The 13,121-nt window shown below is 37.6% G+C and overlaps 1 protein-coding gene across 6 annotated transcripts in view; it reads left to right on the forward strand.

Annotated features, from left to right (window-relative positions):
• The window catches only part of LRCH3 (leucine rich repeats and calponin homology domain containing 3), a 158,832-nt gene that overhangs the window by 57,191 nt on the left and 88,520 nt on the right, over positions 1 to 13,121 (forward strand). For all 6 annotated transcript variants that reach the window (XM_036743308.1, XM_036743312.1, XM_036743307.1 and 3 more), the window contains exon 2: positions 10,108 to 10,252. In XM_036743308.1, coding sequence (XP_036599203.1) covers positions 10,108 to 10,252 — 145 coding nt within the window. The remainder of the gene's footprint in view (positions 1 to 10,107; positions 10,253 to 13,121) is intronic.

The following is a 13,121-nucleotide window of genomic DNA, read 5'->3' on the forward strand; positions in this document are numbered from 1 at the left end:
GGTTGTGTAACATAAATTTGTAGTGGACTCACTCAGAAGGGTGGCTTGATTTTTCTCAACCTTCCTTCAGGAGTGAAAGTGATAAATGGAGGGAGTGATCCAATACCTAGGCATGGCAGGGTTGTATTCAGCTATATGATCAGGAGCTAGAAATTCTAGAAGGGAGGCTAGTGTAGAGCTGAATTGTTTCACCAAGGGATCAAGATGGGAGAGAGGCAGAGGAAGGAGTAGCCAGTGTATGGGAGATGACTTGAGAGAGAATTGAGGGGTCAAGGGATTGGAGGTCTGAATATGTACAAATAGTAGGATTTTGCAAGGGAAAGTAAACAGAAAGGTAAAAAGCCAATAGATTGTTTAGATAAGAGGATTTTAGAATTGTTGTTGAATGTGGAGGTGGTGCATTTATGGCTGATAGCAAGATCAAGGGCATGACCATCTTGGTGTGTGGCTGAGGTAAAGTGGAAAATTGGTCATAGGAAACAAGTAGGTTGAGGAACTGAGTGGTTAGGGTGTTTGAGACAGTCACTGTGTATGTTGAAGTCCCCTAAAAACATATTGCCTTATTGACTGTCTAAAAAAGGTGTCTCATTCTACATTTTCAGCCTATTCACATTGCTTTCCAGAAATAGGTAGGATACTTCATTTTAAGCCCACTGGAATCATGATTGACCCTTTAGTCTATTAGAGTTCTTAACTCTTTTGAAACTGTTCATCTTTATAATGTGGATGTTAAAATATAAATTATTCTTCTGGTTCTGCTCACTTAACTACATCAGTTTACATAAGGCTTTCCCAATTTCTCTAAAATTATGTATTTCTTCATTTCTTACAGTACAATAATATTCCATTACATTCATAAACCATAATTTGCTCAGCCATTCCTCAACTGACAGACACCCCCTTAGTTTCCAGTTCCTTGCCACTATGAAAGATAGCTACTCTAAATATTTTTATACAAATAGAACTTTAAGGTGTAGACCTAGTAGTGGTATTACTGCATCAAAGGGTATACACAACTTAGTTACTTTTGGAGCATAGTTTCAAATTGATTTCCAAAATTGTTCTACCAGTTAAATTATAGTTCCACCAACAGTGCATCAGTGGGACTGTTTTCCTGAGACCCCTCCAGCATTTGTGATTTTCTTCTTTGTCAACTTTACCAATCTGGTAGACTTGAGGTGTGAAACCTTAGAGTTGCTTTAATTTCCTTTCTCTAATTATTGTTGATTTGGACCATTTTTTAAAATATGGTTATTGATAGCTTGGATTTCTTCCTCTGCAACTTGCCTGTTCTTATCCTTTGATCATTTATCAATCGATGAATTAATCCAGGGGTTTTTAACCTAGGGTCTTGAAATTTAAAAAAAAAATCTGATAACTGTATTTTAATATAAATATTTTCTTTTGTAATCCTGTGTATTTTATCTTATGCATTTAAAAACATTATTTTGTTGTTGTTGAAATTAAAATAGGAATTGGGAAAAAGTAAATCATATAGTTAAGATTCATCTTGCTCGTCAAGGAATGAGTATTAAGGTCAGTGAAATATATCATTTGTACAAAATCTGTACATTTTTCTGAGAATGATAATGTATACTTGACCCTAAAACAATACTGTACATAATTTATTTTTTAAATGAAAAGGCACTGGATGATATTGCAATGTGTAGAAGTCATCATTATTAACATTAATTTTCATTTATTGTAAATATGTAGAAGTGCCAGTGAGTCATTCAAGTTCAAGAGTACTTACATTATGCTTGCTACAACTTTTATTATGTTGTGTTTGATGAAGAGACTTTTTAGGACTACATTTAATTTGTAAAGTGACATCAAACCCTTGCAGGGGGCTGATGATAACCTATGGATGCATGCTAAAGATGATGGAGAGGCTAGTTGACACTCCCACATCCTATTCCCTACTTTTACAAGTCCCTTCCAGACATTGTTCCATCCCCATAAGAACCAGCATACTTTCTTCTTTATCTTGTACCGGAAAGAAGAGCAGTAGTCAGAACCTTGCTTTTACACTACTTTTGAAAGCCATTCTGCGTAGTAGTAGTTCTGTGTACAGGGGTAAAAACAGCAAGCTTTGGTGGGGGGTGGAGCCAAGATGGCAGCTGGAAAGCAGGGACTAGCATGAGCTCCCCACCAAGTCCCTCCAAAAACCTATAAAAAATGGCTCTGAACCAATTCTAGAACTGCAGAACCCACAAAATAGCAGAGGGAAGCAGGGCTCTAGCCCAGGGCAGCCTGGATGGTCTCTGGGTAAGGTCTATCCCGCACGGAGCTGGGAGCGGAGCAGAGCCCAGAGTGGGCAGCGTGGACCAACCAGATCAGGAGCTGGGCGGAGCGTGCCCTAGCGCCCTGAATCAGTGAGCTGCAGCAGTTACCAGACTTCTCAACCCACAAACACCAAAGACAACAGAGAAGGTTAGTGGGAAAAGCTGTTGGGACAGAGTGAAACAAGGAGTTCACAGTTCGGCCACCGCCCCGGGGGCAGTGGAGGTGGGGCAGCTACAGAACTACAGCTGCAGTTGCTTCTGGCCCCAGGCCCCACCTGGTGGGAGGAATTAAGTGGCGGATCAGAGCAGGAGTGCACAGCCTGCTGAAGATCTAAGTCCAGTCCGGGTTGGGGGTTCTTCGGGGAGGAGGAATGCTGGTGTGGCAGAGTTGGCACATCCCCCCAAGCTTAGAACATAGTACTCTTTACTCTACAAGCAGTCATACCCTGCTGAAAAACTCAAGGGTCAAGTTAGTTGTCTGGGAACATGGTCAGGCAGCAAAAACGCACCCAGATTCAGTCTCAGACTTTGGAATCTTTCTTTGGTGACAAAGAAGACCAAAACATACAATCAGAAGAAGTCAACAAAGTCAAAGAGCCTACAACAAAAGCCTCCAAGAAAAACATGAACTGGGCTCAGGCCATGGAAGAGCTCAAAAAGGATTTGGAAAAGCAAGTTAGAGAAGTAGAGGAAAAATTAGGAAGAGAAATGAGAAGGATGCGAGAAAACCATGAAAAACAAGTCAATGACTTTCTAAAGGAGACCCAAAAAAATACTGAAAAATATACTGAAGAAAACAACACCTTAAAAAATTTAACTCAAATGGCAAAAGAGCTGCAAAAAGCCAATGAGGAGAAGAATGCCTTAAAAGGCAGAATTAGCCAAGTGGAAAAGGAGGTCCAAAAGACCACTGAAGAAAATACTACCTTAAAAATGAGATTGGAGCAAGTGGAAGCTAGTGACTTTATGAGAAATCAAGATATTATAAAACAGAACCAAAGGCATGAAAAAATGGAAGACAATGTGAAATATCTCATTGGAAAAACCACTGACCTAGAAAATAGATCCAGGAGAGATAATTTAAAAATTATTGGACTACCTGAAAGCCATGATCAAAAAAAGAGCCTAGATATCATCTTTCAAGAAATTATCAAGGAGAACTGCCCTGATATTCTAGAGCCAGAGGGTAAAATAGAATTTGAAAGAATCCACCAATCGCCTCCTCAAATAGATCCCAAAAAGAAATCTCCTAGGAATATTGTTGCCAAATTCCAGAGCTCCCAGATCAAGGAGAAAATACTGCAAGCAGCCAGAAAGAAACAATTTGAGTATTGTGGAAACACAATTAAAATAACCTAAGATCTAGCAGCTTCTACATTAAGAGATTGAAGGGCTTGGAATACGATATTCTGGAGGTCAATGGAGCTATGATTAAAACCAAGAATCACCTACCCAGCGGAACTGAGTATCATACTCCAAGGCAAAATATGGATTTTTTTTTAATAAAATAGAGGACTTTCAAGCTTTCTCAGTGAAAAGACCAGAGCTGAATAGAAAATGTGACTTTCAAACACAAGAATCAAGAGAAGCATGAAAAAGTAATCAAGAAAAAGAACAAGAAAAAGAAATTGCAAGGGACTTACTAAAGTTGAACTATTTTGTTTACATTCCTACATGGAAAGATGATGTGTATGATTCATGAGACCTCAGTATTAGGGTAGCTGAAGGGAGTATGCATATATATGTATATATACATTTATGTATATATATGTGAGTGTGTATGTATGTATATATGTATGTGTGTGTGTATATATATATATATATATATATATATATATATATAGAGAGAGAGAGAGAGAGAGAGAGAGCGAGTGTGGGCACAGGGTGAGTTGAAGATGAAGGGAAGATATCTAAAAGAAATAAAATCAAATTAAGGGATGAGAGAGGAATATATTGAGAGAGGGAGATAGGGAGAGATAGAATGGGTTAAATTATCTCGCATAAAAGTGGCAAGAAAAAGCAGTTCTGTAGGAAGAGAAGAGAAGTCAGGTGAGGGGGAATGGATGAATCTTGCTCTCATCAGATTTGACCTGAGGAGGGAATGCCATACATATTCAATTGGGTATCTTACCCCACAGGAAAGAAGGAGGAAGAAGATTAAAAAAAAGGGGAGGTGATAGAAGGGAGGGCAGATGGGGGTGGAGGACATCAAAAACAAACACTTTCGAAAAGGGACAGGGTCAAGGGAGAAAATTCAAGGAGATAGGTTGAGAAGGAGCAAAATATAGTTAGTCTTTCACAACATGAGTATTGTGGAAGGGTTATACATAATGATACCCATGCGGCCTATGTTGAATTGCTTGACTTCTTAGAGCGGGTGGGTGGGAAGGGAAGAGGGGAGAGAATTTGGAACTCAAAGTTTTAAAAACAGATGTTCAAAAATAACAAAAAAAAGTTTTTACATGCAACTAGAAAATAAGATACACAGGCAATGGGGCATAGAAATTTATCTTGCCCTACAAGAAAGGAAGGGAAAAGGGGATGGGAGGGGAGTGGGGTGACAGAAGGGAGCGCTGGCTGGGGAACAGGATGACCAGAATATACGCCATCTCAGAGTGGGGGGGAGGGTAGAAATGGGGAGAAAATTTGTAATTCAAACTCTTGTGAAAATCAATGCTGAAAACTAAATATATTAAAAAAAAATTTAAAAAAAAGAAACAGCAAGCTTTGTCAAATGATTAACCAGTTTGATTAGGTCCTCTATTTTGTAGTTTGTAGTTTGTAGCCATTGTAGTTTTATAATTGTCATTCAATAAACATTTATCAAATGGCTATTAAATGTCATGCACTGTGCTAACGACTTTACGCGTGTTATAGGTGCTAAATAGTAGACACTAAATGAGTACTTGTTTACTTCCCTTTCCAATTCTGATCAGTAAAGTGATCAGCCATGATTCCAGATGACTGATGATGAAGCTTGCTCTTTTCCTCCTAACAGAGAGGTGATAGTCAGCAAGGCATTCCGTGGATGTTTTCTTTGGAGTTGTTCTTTATATTTTTTTTCCTCCTAGGTTTTGTTGATAATATCAGAACTACGGATTCTGTGGGTTCTATTTTATTTCTTGCAACTTGGCTGAAATTTTTTTTTCAGTTAATGTTTTAATGGACTCAGGAGTTCTCTCTATAAACCATTATATCATTTCAAAAGTTATAACTTTGTTCTTTACCTATGATTATTTCCCCCATTTCTTTTTCTTGTCTTATTTACGTAGCTAGCATTTCTAAAAGTATGTCAAATAGTAAACATCTTTGCTTTACCCTGATCTTATTGGAAAGGACTAGATTATCCCTATTCCGCATAATGCTGAATTTGTATTTTAGTTAGATACTGCTCGTCATATTACTGAAAAGTCTATTATCCTGTATTTTTTAGTATTTTTAGCAGAAATAGATGCTGTATTTTGTCAAAAAAATTTCTAAATTTATTGATAGTCCTATAGGTTTTTTTTTTTGTTGTTGTTCTCATTATTCTAATCTGTTATATTCATCATTTTTAATGTTGAACTAACTTTCCATTCCTGGTATAAATCCACCCTGGTTATAGTGTATAATTTTTTCTCTTGTTTTTATAGTCTCTTTGTTGCTATTATTTTATTTAAAATTTTTGTGTAATTATTCACTTGGCTTTCTAAAAAATTCCTTTAAAACAAGGAAGTCATTCATTGATGTGAAACTTTTTAAAAAAAATTTAGCTTTCGGGTTAAATTTAGAGTGTTTTCTGGGTTTCTCTTTTAAATCACAGAAGATTTTTCATTATGCTATTTGATCAAAATTTTCTTGATGTGTCCAGCGAGTTTCTCCTTCAAGAAGCATGGAGAAAAAGCCCCACAATCTCCCTCAGTATTTTCTCTATGACTTGTGATCCAGATATCTAATGAATGAATTCAGTTGATTTATGAATTCATGCTGTTCTTGAAGCTCACATAATTAATAGAAGAAAAATTGACTACTGTCAAAATACAGCTTAATCTGAAAAACAAATCCCAACCTTCTAATAGAAACCCTATTTTTAAGATTAGATCACTTGTTAAAATAACTAGTTATTTTGAAATTCATTTCCAAAAATGTTATATGGAAAAGAAAAATAATAAGTATAGAGAAGAGTCTTTAAGCATATTATTTTATTATCAATTTTTTTCCTCAAGATATAAATCATATTTATCTGTGCTTTAAAGCTGATTTAATTGTACTGGTATGATATATCAATATTTGAAACAGAGTAGATAATGTGCCTTGTCATTTTAAAATGTACCCTGATTATTTTAATCTTTTAGCTACGTTTGCTCTGTTTTACTACATTTTAAAATTGATTTCTTTCTTTCCTTTTTTTATATTGATGTCATTTTTTTGTCAACTGGCAATATAATTCTTTTTGCCATATTTCATGTTAATATAGTTAATATGAGGACATTAAAATAAAATTTTTGCTTGTTTTGAATTGCTTGAGTTGCATAAGTACTTTTTCTAATATAAAGAATAAAAGATTTAGAATTCTCAGGCTATATCCTATCATATTCTACTTTAGCATCTCATTCTAATTTTAAAAAATTCTAACCTTTCAATCTAATATCCATCTGATCTTTTGTTAAATGTTTAGCTATGGCTGCTTCCTGTGGTAAACTTTTTTTAAAAGAAGAGATAATTTATTTTTAAAGTAATTTCAGAAGCAGAAAACTTTAGTATGTTTTGCTTTAATGGAAATATTTCATAAGTCAGGCCTTAGCAGCAATAAAGTGGGCAGAATTATGGACCGCAGCAGAGTAGACACTGGTGTGGGCAGTGGCAATAGCAGACTTAGTCTAACCCTCTGTTTACTGTAATCTAGAACTATTTAGTCCTTCTACATGGCTTCCTGTAGGACATCCAGCGGTCACTGGACAGCTCCTCCCCAGAGAGCAGTTAGAGGACCAAAGGGTGGCATTCTTGGGAGGTGGCTTACTCTCTGGCAAAAAGGAAAAGGTAACAAATGTCTACTCAGTTTCCACAAAAATAGGGTGATGGTCCCTTAAAAGCCTCAAAGGGGAAAAAGACTTGTTATTCCTTTCCCCCCTTTTATCCCCAGTGGGCTTTCAAGAGGGGAGCCAACACTAAATGGGTAAAGGGCAGTTCTCCTAATCTATCAGTGACTTTACAAGAAGGATCATCTATAATGTAGCCCTGCTATTCTTGATACCTTTCTGGCTCAAGTTCACATCTTTACATTAAGAGAGCCACTATGAACACAAAGGTTTGGCATCACCCACCACATAGACCAGATCATTTAGATTTAAGACTCAGTACTTTTCCAAGGTCTGGCAAAGCCTTGGTTTTTTGGTGTCCTTTCTCCTGTATTCAGTCACCCCTTCAGGGGGTTATTAAATTGTTTTGTTGTGCTTTGCTTTAGCTTTTTTTCTGAGTTTTTCTTTTCCTTCTTTAGTGCTACTTATATCAGACTTTTTGAATCTGTGAGTTCAGGGTTGACTAGTAATAACTGTAAAGTCATTTAGGTGATAGTAGGTCTTCCCAAAACAAAGGTGTCAAACTCATGGTCCCCAATACTCTTGAGTGAAACCCAAACTAAGTACAAATATAACTGAGAAATATTTAGCAAAATAAATTTTAAAAAACCAGTAAGACATAAGTGACATTAATTTGTGGTTTTCTAAATCATGCTGTGTGCAGGGATCTAAGATCTGATGTGTTTCAGTTTGATTTTGACAACATTGCTCTAGAAGAACTTGTAATTAGGGCATAGTGGGAGCAATATCGTAATTCCCCCTACCCCCGTGCAAGTTTTGTTGTTGTTCAGTTTTCAGTTGTGTCCGATTCTTTGTGACCCCATTTTGGGATTTTCTTAGCAAAGATACTGGAGTGGTTTTCCGTTTCCTTCTCCAGCTCACTTTGCTGCCCTGTTACATGTAAGTTAAGTTAGTTTTTCTTTTGCTTGTCTCAAGGGACTAACAGCTGTGGCTTTTGACATCACTTCCTGGTTGCACTAGTATAAAACAATCATGAGGAATGCTTGCCTGACTTGGAGACCTGGCTTGCTGACCACAACGAGCATCTTAAGAGACAGAAGGGCTTCACTTAGCTAAGTCAAATCAGAGTATCCTCTCATTGAATATCTTTCCCTTGCTATAGCTAAGTAAATCTCCTTTTTTTAAACTGTTGAATGACTTACAAGTATACCATTTCATCCCAATATTGAACCTAAACTACCAGGGTACTGGCCTAAGTCAGTCTAATCGGGTGTAAAACTGTATATAACAGAAGTTCACAATTTCATTCTTTTTTCTTCTTGTATGTGTGAATATTTGTGTTTTTTTATGATTAAACCATTTTTAAAAATTGAGTAGGTATGAATTCCAAGATAATTACTATTCTTGATAGAACATAAGTCTGTCAAAATATCTGGAGAAATTTGGTGGGGAAGAGGGCATTTGTCTAAATATTTTTTTGAATGGTTGGGAGACTTTGGAAAAGCACATTTTTTTGTGTGTGGGCTAGGTGTAACAATGATGTGGCTTGCCCCTACTGTGGCTGTGTAAGACCAACAACACCAGCACACAGGAATGCTGCCAGCACAAGTTCTTTGATCTGCTTTTCTAAGGAAAGCAACATTAAGGTGTTAACAATCTCAATTTAAACATACATATATCATTTACTTAGTTCAGGGGGGAAACCAGCACCCTGAACTTCAGAGCAAATACAAATAGAAATTACAAACAGCAAATATCAACAGATCAAGTAACATAATTTAAATAGACAGGCTTTGTCTGATCAAGACATTACATACATAGTTACCAGACAGAGAAGCACCAACATCTGGATTTTCTTCAAAGCCAAGGGGCTCGCGCAGCTGCCCTGAGTCTCCATATCAACACTCTTCTAGTGAGTGAGAGCCCCAAGCAAACTGCTCTGAGTTTATATACCCTGTTCAGGGTCAAAGGGCATCACAACCATGCGACTCAAAACTGTGTGAACTAGGCTTTCCCTTGAAATAAGCAGGTCATCAAAGACTCCTGGATTTAATCAAAGAAACAAAGGCCGGACTCATCAAGTGCTCCAAAAAGGAAAATGGTAAACAAAGTCCCACCCTGCTTAACCTTACACCAGGGAAAACTGTTTTCCAAGAGCTCGCTAAAATTGAATGATAACTTTGGCAGAGATTAATCTCAACTTCAGTGGAACCACCACTTCTTGGGAGAGAGGTGGTGAACTATAGTAGTAGGATAACAGCCACTAATAACTAGCATTTATGTAGTGTTTAAAGATATGAAAAGAGCATTTATGTCTGTAAATCTCATTTGTTCCTCACAACTGTTATGTTTTCCCCATTTTAGAGATGGGGAAACTGAAGCTGAAGTCAAATGTCTTACTTAACTTCGGACAACATAGCCTAACAAGTATCTGAGCCAGGATTTGAATCCCCCATTCCTAAGTCCATCATTCTGTATCGACTGTACCACCAAGCCTAGTACATTTTCAAACATGTGTAATGGTTAAGTTGGTTGTTGGTGAATTTACTAGTAGTTGCAAAAAAAAAATGCAACATGTGGGGTTATTTATGTCAAAGTGATTAAAGCTCTTTTTATAGTTAGTATAGACTTTGTAAGCTTTGGCAAATTCTATCAATTAACAAATATTTATTGAGTGCCTTCACTGTTTAAAGTACTGTGAATGATTTTTTTTAATATAAGACCTGATTTTGTAATTAATATTTCAGCAAAATGAGGACTTGAGAGATTGGTTTTAAGTATTGATAAATGTATTTTACTTTCAGATCTATCAAGGAATCGCCTCTCAGAAATTCCTGCAGAAGCATGCCACTTTGTTTCTCTTGAGAGTCTCAATTTGTATCAAAACTGTATTCGGTATATCCCAGAGGCAATTCTGAATCTACAAGCATTAACATTTTTAAATATCAGGTAAGAGTAATAGACTTTTTATCAGTTGTATCACTTAATACCTTTGTTGTATATTTTCATCTTATAAATGTATCTTTACTTAACACTACTTACAGTACATTGAATGTTGGGTTTACATCACCTGTATGTACATCATCTCGTCTGTACCAACAGTATTTCCTGATCTTTCCTGTTTTCCCTTTTTGTCCAGGCAGCTTAAAAGCCATAGATTTTGATATTTTTCTCTTCTCACAATTGAAATCAAATGGTTTAATACTCTTAAATGGTCATCATAGCCTTAGGTCTCAAATTTTTTTTTAAATATATTTCATCAACTAGAAAGATGTCCTAGATTGTAGCTCTCTTGTCTAGATGTGTAGCTTGATTCTTATTTACCTTCCTATGTGAAGATTAATGTATACAAGAAATTTTGCTAGATAATAAGGACATAAAAGTAATTAAGATGGTGCCTGTTGTATGATTGATAGGCATATGGGGGGCAACTAGGTGGCGCAGTGAGTAGAGCACCGGCCCTGGAGTCAGGAGGACCTGAGTTCAAATATGGCCTCAGACACTTGACATACTTACTAGCTGTGTGACCTTAGGCAACTCACTTAACCCCAATTGCCCTGCCTTCCCCCCTCAAAAAAAATAAAAATAAGAAAGATAGGCACATAGAAAGGAGTTAAAATTAACCAGTTTTCAACTTCTGAACTTAGAAGTTTTAACTTGGGTTAGTATTACAGATATTTAATGTGGAAGATTTCTTTTTTTGTTCTTTTAAATAATAAGAGAGACAGCATGGAACAATGGATAGAGAATCATCCTCAAAACCAAGAAAATTTGGGTTCATGTCTTGCCTCTAACTTGTACTAGCTGTGTGACCTTAGGCAAGTCAACCTCTCAGTGCTCTAGGCAAATCTCTAAGACCATAAGTTGCAGAAAAATGCTTGCCTGGATTGGCTAAAGGAATTTCCTTAGCTGGGGGTTCCCTATCCCAATGAAATCATAAGTTGAGGCCCTGTCTCTGTATGCAGCACTACATATCAATATGGCCAATTAAATTTGCTTGACAATTATTTGTTTGCACAAAGGAATTTCATTGCATAAAATATAATTTTTCTGAGCTGCTTTTTTTTTACTTTACATTATTTCATACAGGTCCTTGCAAATTTCTTTATATTCCTAATTTATCCATCTTAATTAAGATGTACTATATCTTGGCCCACATAGTGTAGTGGATAGAGAGCTCATCACAGACTTAGGAAGCCTTGGGTTCAAGTCCTGCCTCTAATACATGCTGGAGTCACCTAACCTCTCATTGTCAGACTAAGATGCAGAAAAAATACCAATTGCCTCTCATACGGCCCACAAGCCAACCTAGTTGAAGCAACAAAGGCACACTGAGGAAGAGATAAGAGGCAGCATATGCCAAGAGAATCAGACTCCTACCACCACTGCCTTGACCACCATCTCCTCTCCAATCCTGATGAAGACAGTCAGGACCTCAAACCCAACAGCCTTGGGAATAGTAGTGTCTCCCAAACCACCAGACCTGCTTCCAGCCCAGGCCCCATAGCCCTCTTTGAGAGGAGAAATCATTGGGGAGAAGAGGGCCCACCTTTCTCATCATCACTTGCAGTAAATGCCAGCCAAATGCCATCCCCAGGCAGATGAGTGCAAGAACCCTGGAAGTTGCAATATCTGCCAGAACACTGATGGTACTTCTAGTTCAACTCCCCCAGCCATCATCTGGGAAAGCAGCTGTTGCAAAAGAAGGGGCTAGTCATGCTTGCCAACTACCATTCATAGGGCACACAGCCCAGCCTAGCTAAAGCATTAAGGCACCCTGAGGGAAAGACCACAACTAGCACCTTGACCACCATCTTCCCGCAGACCCTCATGGAGACAAACCAGGAACCTGAGAGGCAGCTAGGTGGCAGAGTAGATAGAGTGCTGAGCCTGAAGTCAGGAAGCCCTGTATTCAAATCTGTCCATAAGATACATACTGTGACCATAGGGCAAGTCACTTAACTTTTGTCTGCCTCACTTTCCTTAACTGTAAAATGGGGATTCATTTGTAAGGTATTGTGAGGATCAAGTGAGATAATATTTGTAAATGTGCGAGGCAGTTCCTGTGAAGATACAGCCTGGCAGCTGCTGCTATAGGTGCAGCTATCAAAAACCCAGGAAAGAAAATTCTCGTTGACAGAGTCCTTGGTCTTTGCTGGAACTGCTTCCACTACTAGGCTGGCCTGCCAATCTCAATCCAGGTTCCAAACTGGCTTGCTCTTTCATTCAAGACCTTCAGGGAATGACTGCAGCTTTTCAGCTAAACCTAATTGTGTATAGTATATTTCATCTAGTGGCCTTTCACTCTTTCTAAATTAATTAAGGGTTTCTCCACTTTAATACTTTTCATTGATTATTTGATCCAGTAGAGGTGTTCTCAAACCTGATAAAGGTATCAGGATGTAGATTATTTTGTTAATTACTGTAAATGATGTAGGAATGACTATACCTGATTTTACTACTTAGTACTTTTCTGTGACCTTGAGGATGTTATGTATAATCTTCTTGGGCGTCATTTTCCTCATCTGTAAAATGAAGGTGTTGGACTAGGTGACCTCTTACTGTGACACCCATTCCTTCCTTTTCCAGTCCCTCTTTATCTCCTCATAACTGGTCTTTTAGCTTAGAGTGGGGGTGGGGGAGGGGGGAATGGAGAGAAGGAGGAGAAAAGGAGAGGTCTGGGAGTAATTGTAGAGGGAGTGAGGGGAGTCTTTCTACCTCTATATTTTTGCCTTTTCTAGTCTATCCAGCATACCAGTGCCAAATTAACTTTCATAAAACATTACTTTCTTTGTCCCACCTCTTTGTTCAGAAATCT

Source organism: Trichosurus vulpecula, chromosome 2 (genome assembly GCF_011100635.1).
Source record: "Trichosurus vulpecula isolate mTriVul1 chromosome 2, mTriVul1.pri, whole genome shotgun sequence".
Lineage (NCBI taxonomy): Eukaryota > Metazoa > Chordata > Mammalia > Diprotodontia > Phalangeridae > Trichosurus > Trichosurus vulpecula.